This window comes from Stegostoma tigrinum, chromosome 13, assembly GCF_030684315.1.
Source record: "Stegostoma tigrinum isolate sSteTig4 chromosome 13, sSteTig4.hap1, whole genome shotgun sequence".
In the NCBI taxonomy this organism is placed as follows: Eukaryota; Metazoa; Chordata; class Chondrichthyes; order Orectolobiformes; family Stegostomatidae; genus Stegostoma; species Stegostoma tigrinum.
This window is the reverse complement of record NC_081366.1, coordinates 15,148,851-15,167,224: the sequence shown is the minus strand read 5'-3', so window position 1 is coordinate 15,167,224 and position 18,374 is coordinate 15,148,851. Positions and strand designations below refer to the sequence as shown.

General features: G+C 40.9%; 1 protein-coding gene across 1 annotated transcript in view; it reads left to right on the top strand.

Moving 5' to 3' along the window:
* The window catches only part of kif3a (kinesin family member 3A), a 55,393-nt gene that overhangs the window by 27,780 nt on the left and 9,239 nt on the right, over positions 1–18,374 (top strand). Inside the window, exons 10-14 of the mRNA XM_048543270.2 lie at positions 5,125–5,281; positions 13,836–14,016; positions 14,894–15,004; positions 16,964–17,089; positions 17,778–17,831. Coding sequence (XP_048399227.1) covers positions 5,125–5,281; positions 13,836–14,016; positions 14,894–15,004; positions 16,964–17,089; positions 17,778–17,831 — 629 coding nt within the window. The remainder of the gene's footprint in view (positions 1–5,124; positions 5,282–13,835; positions 14,017–14,893; positions 15,005–16,963; positions 17,090–17,777; positions 17,832–18,374) is intronic.

Genomic DNA, 18,374 nt, shown 5'->3' with positions numbered 1-18,374 from the left:
GTGATTGGGTAGTGTGGAGATAAAACATGTTGGGTACTCAAAACAAATACTATGGAGAAGTAGGAATATGTCCACATTGTGGTTCCTTGTGGATTGCTTCCCTCAATCAAAAATATGAGTACTAGGGGCCTCTTTAGTGGAAGGAAAATTGAAGAAAGAGTATTGTGATTATTACAAAGAAGTATTAGTGGAGGCTGTAGTCAGTATTATCATTGAACTTGTATGCATGGTATAGAATACCAGGGATTAGGAAGAAAGAGCAGTAGTGTAGTTTGCACTTCATTTGCAAAGTTATAAGAATGTGAAATAATTTGAAGCATTGATTTGGGTGAAACTGTTCACTTTGATCGCATAAAACCACACCCACACCTAGTTAAAGAGATGCTTGCAAATTACCCTTGTTTGTTACTGAATTGAAATGATTCAGACATTAATTTACAATTGTAAATACATTTATTTTAAATGTACAAAATCATTTTATTATGTATTCTATATGGAATTCCTAATTTTATATTTATAACAATTGTGTTTTGATGTAAAATGTAACAAAATTCAATCCAGAAAATAGATCAATGCTTGTATAAATACAGATACGTGATCAGAAAAGCAAATTCGGTTTCAAAGAGTAATGTACTTCGTAAAATTTTGGACTGCTTGGAATTTCCTTTGATAAAATGAATTAGAATAGCAATCTAAAATGGTGTGATATTGTAGTGAACAAGTTGATGGCTAAGAGAACTGGATAAGTGATATATTGTAGCTTATGTCAATGTAGTGATTTATTTTAATTTGAGCAATAACAACTTAGCTCAAAACTCTGTGTAGGTTACTCTAAAGGAATCTAATTTTTTGTTTATTGGAAGAGCAAATTTATCAAAACTTTGAAAGAACGTGGTATCCATAAATATTTAGTGTAGAATGCAATTACAAATGTGTGCTCCAGTTGGATCACCTATGATCTAATCGAATGATGCAAAAGATTCAAGGGAAAATCTATTTACATCTATTTGTATGTTTATCATGCAGGGCTACTTGTTGCAATATTTGAAACACTTGGATTTAGAACATCTGTAATGCCTTAGGAGATTGTCGACTAGGTTCAGAATCTCTCAATTCCAAAGTGTATATCAAGCTGTTTACATTTGATCAGCTCAAATAACCATTAACTGCTAATAATGCTGATTCATTCCATTACAATTTGAAGTAAAAAAAGCTATCAGTGGGAAACTCTAAACTGGCTGAAATAAGCTAATTATTTTCACAGTAAAAGCTGAAAGTACTAGTGAAAGCCAGCAGCTTGTCAGTACCTGTGGAGAGGGAAACAGTTAACCTTTTGAATCCGATCTAACACATCAGACTCAAAATATTTGATTTTCTCTCTCCATAGATATTGCCAGACCAACTAAGTTTCTTTAGCACTTTGCTTTTGTTTCAGATCTCCAGCATCTGCAGTACTTTGCTTTAAATTAAATTCCAAATATTTTTTTCAGGTATCAATTACCACAGCTTACCGAAAGTTTATATCTTTTTAAAAACAGAATTTATATCACATTGCACAAAATAACTTAAAACATATCCAGAAATAGTTCCAGAGAGGCCACCTGACCCTGTTGCCCATGCAGGGCTATTCTTGTGGTTCCTGTACCAAACTTGGTCCCCTAAGTAAACACGCTCTCTTTGCCTTGTGTTCGGCACTGGCCTTCTGATGCCATTTCACCCTCTTCTTCACTTCCTGTCTCTTTTCCTCTCTCCCCAGACTTAACCTTGTGGGGAGTAATCTTCCCATTAGTAACTCTGCTGGAACTATTCCTGTAGTTTCATCAGTAATGGGCCTCTAATCAAATAAGAACCAGGACAGTTTGATATCTGGTGAAGCTGTAGGCTCTTTCTCTAAGTCTGCCTGCAAAGTTTGGACTGCTCTTTCTGCCAGACTATTAGATGATGCATGTACAGAGGAGTTCTTACGTGTTGAATACCATTCGACTTTAGGAAATACTCAAATTCCCTGCTGATAAACAATGGTCCATTATCTGTAACCAACATTTCCAAGAGTCTGTGTATGGCAAAAGATGTGTGCGGTTTTTCTGCCTTCGTTCCCATGTTTAACAAATAAACTCCGTGCACACGTCAAGCCATTTTGAGTGGGCATCCACAATGACTAAGAACATTGAGCCCATGTAAGGATCTGAACAGTTGACGTGTAGCTGAGTTCATGGTTTACCTGGCCATTCCCCAAATGTGGGGGAGCCGCTGATGACAGTTTTCTTCTTCTTAGCACTCTCGACACTGCTATTTCTGCATCTGATCTTGGCTACCAGATGTAATATCTCACCAACATCTCTATTTTGGAAACCCCTAGGTGACCCTGGTATAGTTTAGCCAGTATCTGGCGCCAGCCTTTGCTCAGGCTAATCCATCTTGCTCCCCACAATAATATGTCTTCTGTGATTTTGTCTCTCTGCGTCCAAAAAGGTTTCATTTCTGGTTGTGATGGCCCTTTGGTTTCTGCTCTCACCAGTTGTTTTCAGTTTTGCCAGGACCAGATCTGTTTGTGTCCAAAAGCTGATATTGACAGCTATGACTGGAAGTGCGTCCAGAAAATTTTACGTTATTACAGACTCTTCCAGGGGTGGTACCACTGGCCAGCAGGAAGCAACTCAATACATCAGAATTGCTACTTGGCCTCATAGATGGTGTTCCAACTTGTAATTGTATGTGCTTAGAATGAGAGCCCACTGCTGAATTTGGCCAGAAGTCATGGGCAGCATTGCCTTGACCTCTTTAAGTATACCTAGCAGGGATTTGTGGTCTGTTGTTATTATAAATTTACGTCTGTAAAAACATTGGTGGAACTTCCTGACTGCCAAACCTTCCTTCTCTATCTGAATATGTTTACTCTGTGCATTAGCCAAAGTCCCAGATGCATACACCATTAGACATTCTACTCTATCGGACCACCTATGAGCTAATACTACCCCGATGCCATACAAGCAGGAATTGCATGTCAACACCAGATCTTACTTGGGATTATAGTATGCCAACACCTTAGAGAATGATACCTGTTCTTTTTATTTCTCTGGAAGTTATGGCTTAGCTACGTGACCGTTTCCAAGGCTGACTTTTTTAAGGGTTGATGCAAAGATGCCAGGTTGGAGGCTAGGTTCCATATGAACTTGTTGTAATAATTCACCAGCCCAAGGAAAGTCAAGCTCCGGCACAGACGTGGGAGCTGAGCTATCTTTGATCATCCTCACTTTATCTTCCAGTAGGTCCAACACCGGTCTTGTCGACTGTGTAGAGCAAGTAGGTCACTTAGGATGCCCAGAACACATTTTTCCCTTCTAAGGTATACGTTTGCCTGGGAGAAATATTATATGTTCCTTCAGTGTTTCTCTAAATGCTCTTTAATGGTCTTCCCTGTTATTAGCATGTTCTCTGGATAAACAATGACATGGGGTGGACTTTGCAAAATGCTCACTATCGTCCGCTTATGGGTGTTAATTGTAGCATTCTTCTGAGAATGCTCATCTGACTACAGTTGCAAGAATGCATGACAACTGTGACTGGAAGTGTGTCTAGAAAATTGTAAACCAACTGCTTTTGCGTAAGAGACTGGAGCTGAAATTGTATCCTTTACCTGTAAAGGTTCCCTGCTACAGGTTCTCAGTCTAGCCGAGGTCTTGCACAAACCTAAGGGTTGGAGTCCGGAGCTAATTTTGTTAAAGACTGATTCTGCAATCGCTGAAATGGCTGCACAGGTATCAACCTCCATCAGATGTGGGTGATCATTTAAACAGATGTTTATTTTGATTGGTTCTGATTTGAAAGTTGCTAAGCAAGTTAATTGTTGCAAACCAGATGTGGGTGGACTTTCCAGGGTGTGCACTCTCCTGCACACCTGTTTATGAGTTCTCTTACTCAATTTAAGTCTTTTGTGACTCTTTTGCTGTTTCAAGTCTGCATTGTGACAGCAATTACAGTAGCTTGCCAGCCCCAATCCTGAAGAAGATTTTAACTGTTTGGCCGAGGCTTGGCTTTGTTATAGGGTTTTGCTATACACTGACAGAGAGTCCCTCTGTACAAGATAAGTCCTGAGTGAGGCTATGCAGTTGCATTCGCTCATGTGGTGTTTCCTGATCTCAGTTGGAACAGTGAGAATGTCCACATTCAGCAGAATGCCCTACAACTCATGCTGCACTTGCCATATTTTCCAATGATAAAGCTAGTTGTAGTGCAGTTTGAAATCCAGTTGGGCTTTGGCTAGTAGGCACTTTGCATGGTTACATCATTAATCCCACTCACGTCGCCACTGAAATAACTCCACAGAGACAGGTATCTTTTTACCAAGTCACTCTTTATTCACATATAGGGAGTTCTTGGCATTGATCCAGCTCCTGCAGACCCAGCTGTCAGAGTGAACAGGATGTCTGACACAGCTGTTCTTATTTGTCAGCCATGACTCCCTGCTTGGGGCTGTTAATTTGCACCGATCAGAGAACGCATATCCTGAAGTTCACCTGGCTGACCTTATTACAATCACTACATATCCCAAACAAGTGTTAAAACATATCTAGAAAATTCCTCCTACTCAGGTACCATCAAATATATTTTTTTCTCAGGTGGCCTGCCCACGCTGGGATTTGCTGCTTTATGATGCTTGTGTTCTTTCACTGGTGTTTTCTTCTTACTGCTTTTCTAATCTCTGTATTGATGGTAATATCACCCTGCAGAGAGCTTTTGCGTTCCTCCACATTAAGTGCCTTTCTTTCATCAGTTCTGCTCCTTGGTGGTACCTGACCCAATAACGTGTACTGTTCAGGTAGCTAAGCATTTCCCTCTCGCCATGATGAAGCCTTCCCTTAAATGGTCCTACTAACTTCCTGCCTAGCCGCTGCATAGTTTCCTGACGTAAATATTCATAAACCAAAATAATTAGCAGACCGCCTTTTCATACTGTGATGTGCCTAACTGAAAGTTGATATTCATTTTGAAACAAAATAAAGTTAGCAGCATCACTTTAAATTATGCTTAATTAATTTTTTGTCATGCTAATCCAGGTCACTCAAGTGAAAAAGTGTAAAAAATGTGAAGCTGAATCAGTTTGAACTTTCCCTTTTCTTAAAGGAAGGAAGAAGGTATCTCCGGAAAAGATGGCAGAAATGCAAGCAAAGATTGATGAAGAGAGAAAAGTTCTTGAAGCTAAGCTTGACATAGAGGAGGAAGAAAGAAACAAAGCCAGAGCAGAACTAGAGAAAAGAGAGAAAGACTTGCTGAAAGCACAGTAAGTTTTTTTAAAAAATTCATTCATGGGAAGAATGTAACCGGTTATGATATCATTTATTGCCCATCCCTAATTGTTTAGAGAGCACTTATGAGTCAACATTCCGGTGGTTCTGGAGTCACATGTAGACCAGACCAAGTACGGCTGGCAGTTGCACTCCTTTCAGGACATTAGATGGATTTTTCTGACAATTGACAATGGATTTATGATCATCATTAGGCTGTTACTTCCAGAATTTTATTGAATTCAACTTCCACTATCTGCTTTGGTAGGATTCAAACCTGGGTTCCTAAAACATTATAATAAAATGTGAGGCTGGATGAACACAGCAGGCCAAGCAGCATCTCAGGAGCACAAAAGCTGACGTTTCGGGCCTAGACCCTTCATCAGAGAGGGGGATGGAGTGAGGGTTCTGGAATAAATAGGGAGAGAGGGGGAGGTGGACCGAAGATGGAGAGAAAAGAAGATAGGTGGAGAGGGTATAGGTGGGGAGGTAGGGAGGGGATAGGTCAGTCCAGGGAAGACGGAGGCTTGGGGACCGCTTTGCAGAACACCTCCGCTCAGTTCGCAACAAACAACTGCACCTCCCAGTCGCAAACCATTTCCACTCCCCCTCCCATTCTTTAGATGACATGTCCATCATGGGCCTCCTGCAGTGCCACAGTGATGCCACCCGAAGGTTGCAGGAACAGCAACTCATATTCCGCCTGGGAACCCTGCAGCCTAATGTATCAATGTGGACTTCACCAGTTTCAAAATCTCCCCTTCCCCCACCGCATCCCTAAACCAGCCCAGTTCGTCCCCTCCCCCCACTGCACCACACGACCGGCCCAGCTCTTCCCCTCCACCCACTGCATCCCAAAACCAGTCCAACCTGTCTCTGCCTCCCTAACCTGTTCTTTCTCTCACCCATCCCTTCCTCCCACCCCAAGCCGCACCCCCATCTATCTACTAACCTCATTCCACCTCCTTATTCTGTCCGTCTTCCCTGGACTGACCTATCCCCTCCGTACCTCCCCACCTATACCCTCTCCACCTATCTTCTTTTCTCTCCATCTTCGGTCCGCCTCCCCCTCTCTCCCTATTTATTCCAGAACCCTCACCCCATCCCCCTCTCTGATGAAGGGTCTAGGCCCGAAACGTCAGCTTTTGTGCTCCTGAGATGCTGCTTGGCCTGCTGTGTTCATCCAGCCTCACATTTCATTATCTTGGATTCTCCAGCATCTGCAGTTCCCACTATTCCTAAAACATTACCTTGGTCTCTGGACTGACAGTCCCGTGACACTACCACGAAGCTGCCTCCTCCCCATGGAGAATATTGAAGCTCAATAAACAAATATTTGCCGTTCAAATTGATAAACATAGTAACTGTGCTTCTCTCAAAAAAAGGAGATTTGGGTTAATTTCAATGGAAAGAAAGAATCAAAAGTAGATGTGGTTCATCCCGTAGATATTTGATTTCTGTACAGAATAGGTATCTTGACCCTCTTAGGGTCTGGAGTTAATGTTGACGATTCCCAAGGCCACCACTTTCAAATATCAATGTGCTATTGCCACATCTATGGGTCTTTCCTGGAGGTCGGACTAACATTTCTTTCATAGTGGTGTCTTAACATTTTACTTGCTTACCTTATGATCAGAAATTCATGGACTGAAGTGCAAGGATGTCCTGATGGTGAAAAGTATCGATGCGCAGAAGTTTTAAACTTAAGATGTGAGACCATAAGTGATAAAGTGATCAGTTGACTGGTTTTATGATCACGAAGAATCTTTTGTCGATGGGCTCTTGTTGGATCTTTAAAAGGTTGAGGATATCTACCTTGTATCTAAAATAGGGTTATATAATACCTTTTGGATTTTAGTGGTTCCTTATTCTTAACGTGACATTGTTACCCTTTGTGTAATTTTTTGCTTGGTATCTTTGGGGAGTAATAGTTTCATCATCTGAGAAACATTTCCTGCTAACAAATCAGTATTCATTTATGAAGGTACATATGTAATTAACACGCTGACTACCAAAAATAACAGTGAGAAGAACAACACTTACTTATGTTCAGATTCTGGCAAGCACACTTGGACTTCTAAACTTGAAAATCCTGAGTTGCTGTCTGTGTTGCAATGCAGGTAGGCAGGGTAGTAAAGAAGACATTTGGTACACTTGATTTATTGGTCAGTACATTGAGTATACGAATTGGTGTGTCATATTGTGGCTGTTAAAGACATTGGTCGGGTTGTTTTTGAAATAGTGTTCAATTCTGCCCTGCCTGCTATAGGAAATTTGAAAGGTTTCAGAAGGACTTACAAAGATGCTGCCAGGGAGAGCTATAGGGAAAGGCTGAATAGGCTGGGGCTACTTTCCCTGGAGCGACAGAGGCTGAGGGGTTACCTTACAGAGGTTTATAAAATTATGAGGGGCATGGAGAGAGTGAATAGCCATGGTCTTTTTCCCAGGGTAAGAGAGTCTAAACCTAGAGGGCATAAGTTTAAGGTGAGAGGGGAAAGATTTAAAAGGGACCTAAGAGGCAACTTTATCACACAGAGCGTGATGCTTGTGTGGAATGAGCTTCCAGAGGAGGTATTGGAGACGGGTACAATTGCAACATTTAAAAAGCAAAAAAATGGGTACATGAATAGAAAGAGTTTAGAGGGATGTGGGCAAGTGCTGGCAAACGGGAGTAGGTCACATTGGAATGTCTAGTTGGCATGGGCGAGTTGGACTGAAGGATCTTTTCCGTACTAAATAAACGCTGACAGTAAGTGGTGCTCGACGTGAAGAGACGTATTCATCAACTGAAGGACGTTGATAGTTGGCAATCAATAGGAGATTTGCCTGGCCATGTTTGACTAGGTATCTTGACCCTCTTAGGGTCGGGAGTTAATGTTGATGATTCCCAAGGCCACCACTTTCAAATCTCAATGTGCTATTGCCACATTTATGGGTCTCTCCTGGAGGTAAGACTAACATTTCTTTTATAGTGGTGTTGGTGAAGTCAGACTGAAGATTGTGATTCTATATGTCAGTCTGATTCTTGACTGGCCTATAGGACAGCTCAAATGATTTTAGTATAACCCCCAGATGTTTGCAAGGAGAACTTTGCACTCTTGATTGAACAGGTTTGTCTTTGCCATGTGCACTGATGTCAGATGAATTGTCATGTTGAATTCTTGTGTCTCCTGATGATTTAATCCAGCTGAGATTGAGTGGCTTGCTCAGTCATTTTAAAGGGCACTTGAACGCCCCAAATGGGTCAGACTGCTTCAGGATAAAAGACTTCCGCTTCTCCTCCCAAAGGGTATTAATGAATTAGATCGATACTTTTATCAGTAATCTAGTAGTTTAATGATCATCATTAGTTTCTCATCCCAGGTAAATTACATCTAAACTTCCATTGGTGGGTTAGAACTCTAATTAGCCCAGTTAGATAATCACTTATTGTATCCTGTGTATTATTGTGTGTTCTTCAGTTGGATTTTATGACCTGTAGTGGTGAAGTCTGAGATCTAATGTTTCAAACTTTACTGCCAACAATTTTCTTATGTATCTAGTCAGTTTTCAGTTGCACACAAGATCAAGACCATGTGGTCTTGATGATGGTCAAGCAATCCCCTTGCTGATTGCTAACTATCAACCTCCTTCAGGTTGGTTTTGGGTGATTTGAAGATTTGATTCAATTCATATTTTGAACTTGAGCATTCTGTTCTCCATTTCCCGTCATATTTTGAGTTTATATTATTTGAGATTAAATAGCAAACCCTGCCGTAATTTGGGAAACTGATGAAAAGTTGATTGGAGATGAGAATTTCTCTGGATTGCAGATTTGGGAAGTGAGTTATGCAGAAAAGTGCTGCAGCAGCACTGTGGAGCAAGAGAAGGTATAATGATTGCAATTAGTTTACACTTTTTTTTCCTTTTTATAGAATCCCTCGTGTGGAAACAGGCCCTTCAGCCCCACAAGCCCACACCGAACCTCAGAGCATCCCACCCGGACTCATCCCCCTATAACCCACCTAATCTACACATCCATATGGGCAATTTAGCATGGCCAGTTCACCTAACCTGCACATCTTTGGTCTGTGGGAGGAAACAGGAGCATCCGGAGGCAACCCAACAGACATGGGGAGAATGTGCAAACTCCACACAGTCAGTCGCCCGAGGTTGATTACTAATTAATTACCATTGTGAAAATAGGAATGTACAATGGATGAACTTGATGAGATATGTACAAGTACAAGATTTATGTGTGCAGACATTTTCTTGAGGGTTGTTGAACTTCATGGTTAGGTTGTTCAAGGCTTGAACTGATTTTGTGTAAACTGTACTTTAAGTAACTCAGCCTCATTTGGAATATTGCGTGCAGTTCTGGTTGTCCCATTACAGGAAGGATGTGGAAGCATTGGAAAAGGTGCAGACGAGATTTACCAGGATGTTGCCTGGTTTGGAGCGCAGGCCCTATGAAGAAAGTCTGAGGGACTTGGATCTGTTCTCTTGGAGAGAAGGAGGCCAGGAGGGGATTTAATAGAGACATACAAGATGATCAGAGGATGAGATAGGGTGGACAGTGAGAGTCTTTTCCCAAGGATGATGATGTCAGCTTGTACAAGGGGGCATAGCTACAAATTGAGGGGCGATGGATATAAGACAGATGTCAGAGGCAGGTTCTTTACTCAGAGAATGGTAAGGGCATGGAACACCCTGCCTGCCAATGTAGTTAAATTAGGGGCATTTAAACAGTCCTTGGATAAGCATATGGATAATGATGGGATAGTGTAGGGGGAGGTGCTTAGATTAGTTGACAAGCCGGCGCCACATCGAGGGCCGAAGGGCCTGTTCTGCGCTGTATTGTTCTATGTTCTATGTTCTATTATCCATACCAAATAGAATCTTTCTTAACATGCTGTAACCATTATTGTATTGAGGTGCTGCAATACCTGTTTGTGTCCACTAGGTGTGGCTAACATGCCAGTGATGGGAAAATTAGAGATTTCTTAATGAAATTGCAAAGGGTTACTCTTTTCCAATCACTGTAGTCCTTCCATTGCAGTTCTGCTACCATTTTCCATCATGTTGCTTTGCTTTTAACTTACAACTCAGCACACCGGCTGGAAGTTTGTTGGTGAGAGCCCTTGTGATGGTTCCAAAATCTGGGGCAGCCCCACCTCTGTCATTTGTGTGACCACAGGCTGCAATCTTTGGCTGTCTCACAACTAATTAATTGGTGTTAGGCTTCTTTTCTGTTAATAGACTACCCCATTTTCGAAAGAAGTTGTGTGTAATCAGAGACAGTAGCTTAGAGCCAATGGGAATGGTGTCCACTCCTGAGACCTCCTTTAATAGAAGGTAGCCAAGCAACCAGGCACCCACCCCAAATTAAGCAAGTGCAGTTTTGGGTGCTGAGGCCAGTCAGCCAGGATTATTTCCTTCATTTCTGAATGTGGGCATTGCTAGTTGGTCAGCATTTAATGCCTGTTCCTAGTTTTTCCCTAGAGACGGTGGTGGTGAGCTGCTGTCTTGAACTACTGCAGTCCAACTGCTGTGGATTGAGCCACAGTGCCATTAGGGAGGTAATTCCAGGAATTTGGCCCAGCAACATTGAAGGAATTTGTCCTTTGTAACATCCAGCATCTCCAACCCTTTCTTTATATTACATAAAGTGTGACGAATTGGCTGAAGAGTGATATCTATAGTGCTGAGATGGATCATCCACTCGGCATTTCTGGTTGATAAGGGTGAAACTTTCACTGTAATTATCTTCTGCCCTGATGTGCTGGGCTCTTCCATCATTGAGGATGGGAATATTTGTGGAGCCGCCTCCTCCAGTAATTTGTTTAACCGTCCACACCATTCATGACTGGATGTGGTAGGACTGCAGAACTTTGATCTGATCCTTTGGTTGTGGGATTGCTTAGCTCTGTTTATCATTTGCATATGCTGTTTGGTGTGCAAATATTCCTGTGGCTCTGCTAGGTTGATGCCTCATCTTCAGGTATGCTTGATGCTGCTCCTGGCAAACTGTCCTGCACGCTGCACTGAACCAGGGTTGATCAACTAGCTTGATGACAATGGTTGAGTGGGAACTATACCGATCCGTGAAGTTACACACTGTGCTAGAGTACAATTCTGCTGCTGTTGATGGCTCAAAACGCCTCATGGATGCTCAGTCTTGATTTGCTAGATCTTGCGAAGTCTGTCCCAATTAGTGCGGTGATCGTGCCACACAACACCATGGAGGTTATTCTCAAAGCAAAGCGGGACTTTGTCTCAACAAGGACTGTGCGGTGGTCACTCAGCGAAACTGTCATGGACAGAAGCAACTGCAGCTGGCAGATTGGTAATAATGAAGTCAAGTATGTTTTTCTGTCGTGTTGGCTCCCTCACCACCTGCTGCAGACCCAGTCTAGCAGCTATGTCCTTTAGGACCTGACCAACTGGATCATTAGTACTGCTGTGAAGCCACTCTTGGTGGTGGACATTGAAATCCCCCACCCAGAGCACATTTTGTGTCCTTGCCATCCTCAGTGCTTCCTCCAAGTATTGTTCAACATGGAGGAGTACCGATTCATCAGCTGGGGAACGATGGTATGTGGTAATCAGCAGGAGGTTTCCTTGCTCATATGTTTAACCTGAAGCCATGACACTTTATAGGGTCCAGAGTCAATATTAAAGACTCACAGAGAAACTCCCTCCTGACTGTATACCACCGTGCCGCCACTTATGCTGGATCTGCCCTGCCGATGGGACAGAACATATCCAGGGATGGTGTCATCGGGAACTTGGTCAGAATCACTGAATCATACCTTACGGACAATGTCAGGCTGTTGCTTAATTAGTCTGAGACAGGCCTCCTAATTTTGGCACTAGCCCCCAGATGTTAGTGAGGAGGACTTTGCAGGGTCGACAGGGCTGTTTCTGCCATTGTCTTTTCCGTTGGCTAGGTCAATTGTTTGAGACATAGTAGGCTCTGCTAAGGCTAGGGTTGGGGATACTGCTTGAAGAGGGCAAGGGAAGAGTTACTGTGGTTGAGATAGGATCATTGGCTGTAGTACCAGAGGGGCTTTTGAAGGACCACAGACTGCTTAATTAAGCACCCCTCAGGCTTGAGCACATTGGAAGCCTGTTAAGTCTCATCAGGTGTTCATCGATTGTATGTCCCTATTTCCACAACCGTAATTAATCGGTAATGAATTGTGTAAACTAACTGCATATTGTGTTCCAACAAACAGTGCAATTAAGAGGCCATTTAAATAGTTGGAAGAAGACAATGGACTCTAAGCTCTTCCTTCCCTCAACATTTTACGAGTCCACAGGCCTCCCCTGGTAAAGTCCAGCCCAATATCTTTCTTGTGCGCATAAGAATCACTACATTGTTTATTTCCTAGGGCATGACCACAAATTCTGTAGAATTCAAACTCTATTGTAAACTAATGAGATTAGGCTTCTACAAAGATATGTTAACCTGCAACATGATATCATTTTAAGTGTGTTTTTAAAAAAAATTTTTGCTTATGAGTCATTTCCCATTGATTATTCTGAATATTGTTATCATAAGCTTTTTTTAAAAGATAACTTGACCAATTGTTATTTTCCTTTGGGATCATTTGTTACCTTTGATCTGCTCCTTGCCTCTTTGTAGTTATTGCTTCCATTTTTTTGACTAAAGTTAGCAAATACAAAAGTACAGGATGAGGTGATGCATTTGGGCAGGACAAACAAGGCGACGGAATACATTATGAATGGTAGTACCATGGGAAGCACCAAGCACCAGATGGATCTTGGTGTGCACGCCCACTCATACTCTTTGTTAGTGGGAGAGTTAGAGTGTTTAAGAAGGCTTATGGGATTTTTTTTATAATCAGTCAGTTCAGAGATGTTAGTACATGCCTATGGACCCACTTGTCTTTATTAGCTGAGGCATAAAGTTTAAGAGCACAGAGGTTTTCTTGGAACTATATAAAAAATTGGTTAGTCCACAGGTGGAGTAGTATGTACAGTTCTGGAATCTATGTTATTGGAGGGATTTGATTGTAAAGTAAATTTACCAGGTTATTGTCTGGGCTGGAGAGTTTTCAATTGTGAAGAGAGATTGGATTGACTGTGGCTGTTTCCCTCGGAGCAGAGGACACTGAAGGAGAACATGATTGAGATGTATAAAGTTATAAGGGCTGTAGACAGGAAGGAATTTTTCTCTTGGTGGCGGGATCAATGATGAGCAGTATAGATTTAAGTAAGGGACAGGAGATTTAGAGAAGATAAGATAAGAGAAAGGAAATCACTCAGAGGGTGGTGGGAATTTGGAATTCACTGCCTGTAAGGGTGGTAGAGGCATAAAGGGCAATTGGGATAAGAATAATTAACTGGCTGCTTTTGTTCTGCACAGTCTCAGTGGACCAAAGGGCCTTTCACTGCACCACAATATAATGCTTCTTTGATTTTCTTTATAGGTAAACTGTTAATCTTAAGGATTCATGTTATTTGTTCTTAATTGAAAATAATTTACAACTTAACGTTTTATGAAATATACGTATGTAATGGGATGCACTTACTGGAATTCTCAAGGCAGGAGCATCAGACATTGTTAGAAAAATTGTCAGCTCTAGAGAAGAAGGTGATTGTAGGAGGAGTGGATCTTCTGGCCAAAGCTGAAGAACAAGAGAGACTACTGGATGAGTCAAATTGTGAGCTTGAAGCACGCCGGAACCGAGCAGAGCAACTTCGGAAAGAGCTGGAGGAAAAAGAGGTAATGTTGTTATTATTCTTAACGTGTTTTTTAATTAATGCAAAGTTGAAACTGCTTCCCTCAGTTTTGCTATCATGATAGTTTGTGAGGATTTAAACCTCCAGCTAAGTGTCACTTAAAACCCACTTTTTGATTTATCTCTCACATTTTCAATTTTAACATTGACTTATTTTTTAGACATTAGCTGTTTTATTCAATTTTCATAATTAAAAAGACGTTATTAGGTTGTGAGGCATCGGATTTGATGTGCAGTTTAGATAAGTAAGTGGTGTTAGGGTATCCAGGTTTCAGCAAAAATTTTTTTAATGTTAGAATGATGTACTTTCAGAACAATAAAATAATTCAATTATTTGATGTGGAAAATAATAAAGGCACAACCATCAACTCCGTACAGTTTGGTTCAACTCCTTAGCAAAGGTCCAGACCCAGGCTGTCTGTCTGTCTATTGCATCAAATTCTACTTATTTTTCTTACCCTGCTTTACCATTTGCTTCCACATTTGCTGATCCTTTTAGTTCTATCAAGTTTAAATTTGTAAAGAATTATGTGTCTTCTTCCTGCTCTGTAATCTCCTCAAATCCTAGAAGTCCTTAGAAATTTATGTTCCTCAACAGTGATGGCCTCTTTTTTTAAAAAAAAACCTTCCATCCCTTTTGATGCCGTCTAATCCCCTTACTCTTAATTCCTTCAGTTAGCCATTTCACCTGCTTCTCCACCCCCATCCTATCCTTAAAACTTGCATTTTGAACCATCTTTTGGTCACCTGATATATCAGGTAAAACTATCTTGGAAAGGTGTTCCATCCACATATATTTGCTTTGGCCACTCTTAAGAATCAATTGATATCCTTTAATGGTGTTTTTCTTCCATTAAATAGCAAGAACGTTTGGACATTGAGGAAAAATACACCAGTTTGCAAGAGGAAGCCCAGGGCAAGACAAAGAAACTAAAGAAAGTCTGGACAATACTGATGGCAGCCAAGTCTGAGGTGAGAGGCAGCCATGTTTATGGAGGAGCTAATGTGATTTGTGACTGTGTTTTCCCTGTGGACTGTTGTTCATTCCAGTAAAAGAAATAACTTGAGCTATATAAAAGTCTGAGCGTCTAGATTATGAAAGGCGGCTAAATAACTATTTATATAGAATCACAGCATAGGAAATGCACAAGTTGTAAACTTAGAACCTTTAGTCTATAATTTCAGATAAGCATAAAATATTTGTATGTATGTGTGTGAAAGAAGCAACAAAAAATATAAATGGTCCCATGAATGGGTATACCATGGTGAAAACCAACTGTAGAACTTGCGGGCAGAATTGTCCCAGCCCCTCAACAACGTAGACCATGATGTAAAAGTTGGAAAAATAGTGCAATATAGCCATTGGGAGGCTTCTCAATATTTTGACCAAAATACTTCATTTCCCAGAATGGCAAGACACAATTCTCTCTAGTAAGTGGCAAAAGGCCTATTTCCATATATTAACATCTCATTATTCGTGATTCCTTCCTTATTAATATGCCAATTCCCATTCTCCCAGCCGCTGGATAGAAACTAGTTAGCCAACAATTCCTGACATGGAAATCAAGGTGATTACCTCGCAGTTTCAGGTCCTTCGGACCTCCATCTTGGACACCAGTTAGCAGCAATTTGGGGCATGCTGTATGCGTAGCATTGCACACATCCAGGCCTTGTCTATTTAACATGTGCCAGTCTTACCACATCATAATGGCAAATCTCCAGTTCTGTACTTCAATTGAATGCTGATGCCAGGACACAGCACGGATGGATAGGCAGGAGTATCCTCCGATATTAGTCCAGGGACTTGGTCACAGTTAGGCGGCCAGTTGGGAATGTCACAGCCGGGGCGGCCATACCTCTGCAGTTTAGGGATTGGACAAAGGTCATCCTTGTAGGTCCGATGAAACGGGCCAGGAGTTGTGGGAAGTCAGTTGAGGAGCTGTACAGACATCAGTAAGGGATCTGACCTTCATCTTTCAGGGCTGTCTATCAGTCAAGGGGCTGGACCACAATCAGACCTGTGTTCAATTCACTGATCTTCAAATGAAGGATATCAGAGGTCAGTGCTTTGGGAAGGAAGCTTGGGAGCTTAAATGTTGGGTTTGGGGGCAAAATGCTGAGATACTGTGGGGATAATAATTGTGAAGGGAGCCAGCTCAGTATAAAAAAGGAAGTTGCCATGGTCCTATTGAACATAAGCTTACTCTGTCATTAGAGAGAGATGACTTGTAGTGGTATAACCTGAGGGTCACCACACCTCATGTGAAGGGAGAGGCTGAGAAGGGGAATCCTTCACAGTAACCTCAGTTGATGAAGGAATTGAACACACATTGTTGGTGTTACTCTGCATTACAAACTAACCATCCAAACAACTAAGCTAAGTATTTATACATGGGGGAAAGAAAGGGGATAAAAAGAGCCTAGAAGAGAATTATGACTTTTGTTTACGACTTGTGTAAGTTCACTGTTCTCTTTACCTGTATTTTTCCTTGAAAGTATCTGTGTGGTGAGTGTTGTGGCACTAACCTTGCGGGCAATTCACATGAAACAATAATCCTCTTTATTTTAAAACCACAACCACTTCCTGCTCGTTTTCAAAGTTGGCACGCAAATTGTGTGGGGCTGGGGAGTGGATGGTGGTGGGTGGCATTGTTGAAAGAAACATGCCTATCTTCCTTTTCAAAACCATAGATTACACACAGTAAAAAGAAGGGATTAAGGTTTGTGTTCTCTCATCCCTGCCCTTAGCAATTGTATTTAATGATGGAATGTTCCTTTTACTAGACCTTTCTTGAAAATTCCTGGCAATCAAGACCCTTCTATAAGTAACCCGTTTGTCCAGTTTCTTTGCAGTACATCTTTCAGGTGCTCTGTGCTTTAATTCATGATGACATTCCCAATTCATTTTGATGTTTTTTTTAAATTTCAAAGATGGCAGACTTGCAGCAAGAACACCAACGTGAAATTGAAGGACTGTTGGAGAATATAAGACAGCTGAGCCGTGAACTTCGTCTGCAGATGCTCATTATTGAGAACTTTATTCCTCAAGAATACCAGGTTGGACAGAGATTCCTAACAAATTATTTATGTTGTGGATTTTGATAATGGAAAAATGGAATGTGTAACTTATGCCTAGTGATATATACAGCTTTCATGATAACCAGTATGTTTTCTTTTAAAGTGCACATCACTGGTCTATATATGAATCTTTGAACTTGTATTAGAAAATAATGTAAATTAAACTGTAGAACAAGAAGACATTGGGATATTGACAATCATTTATACTGTAAATATTGATGATTGTAAATTGAATTTTTGTAGTAATCAGTATGTCATGTGATTTCTGCATTCTGTTCGAATCCAATTTAGAAATAATGTTGTTAAAAAATTATATCACTAATGTGCTCTCATGTTTCATATTTTTAGCATAAAAATACACTGCATAAATGTAGTTGTTTATTGAATTTAATATTACTGGGGTAGTTGATATTAGTTAAAAAGAAACTGATGCTAATTGATTTAGTAAGGAAGGGAAATTTTAAACAATTTTTTGTCCTGATAAATGCCTTGTCCTTAACTGGGAAAAAATATAATTGAACTGACGTTTTTTTATACTCCATTGTACTTAATGAGTTTTTCTCATTTATGACTTACAAAAATAAAACTATTTAGTAAACTGGGTATTGCTTGTATTCTATTTGTCAAAGATGGCAGGTTTGCTAAAATGAATGTATGTACCTTCCAGGAGATGATTGAGAATTATGTACACTGGAATGAAGACATTGGAGAGTGGCAGTTGGTAAGTTTGTAGTAATTCAGGATAATAAATTTTGTACCCAACTGATGCAAGACTAGTTTTGCATGGAATTATGTAGAATATCCATGACAGCAACATGTGTTGGCCAAATAATCCATGCAGTGCTTTTTGCCGGTTTATTACTGTTGTCTCATAACTTGTTACAGTCCCCTTCAGTATTAACTTATTTCTTCTCGTACTCCCACACCCCGTCAAATTGATGTCTTCCACGAATTTACGTGTTTTGTTCCAAACATTTTGGTTTATTCATTCATGGGATGTAGGTGTTACTGGCTAGGCCAGCAATGGTTACCCATCCCTCGTTGCCCAGAGGGCAGTCAAGTGTCAACCACGTTGTGGTCTGGAGTCTAGTGAACCAGGTGCGTTTTTCTGACAATCGACAGTGGAATCAGTGTCATCTTTAGACTCTCATTTCCAGAAATTTATTGAATTCAGACTCCACAATCTGCATTGTAAGTATAGATAAGTTGTAGGAAAGAAGTTTTTAGATAATGTTGAAAATCTGTACAAAGGTTTTATCAATAT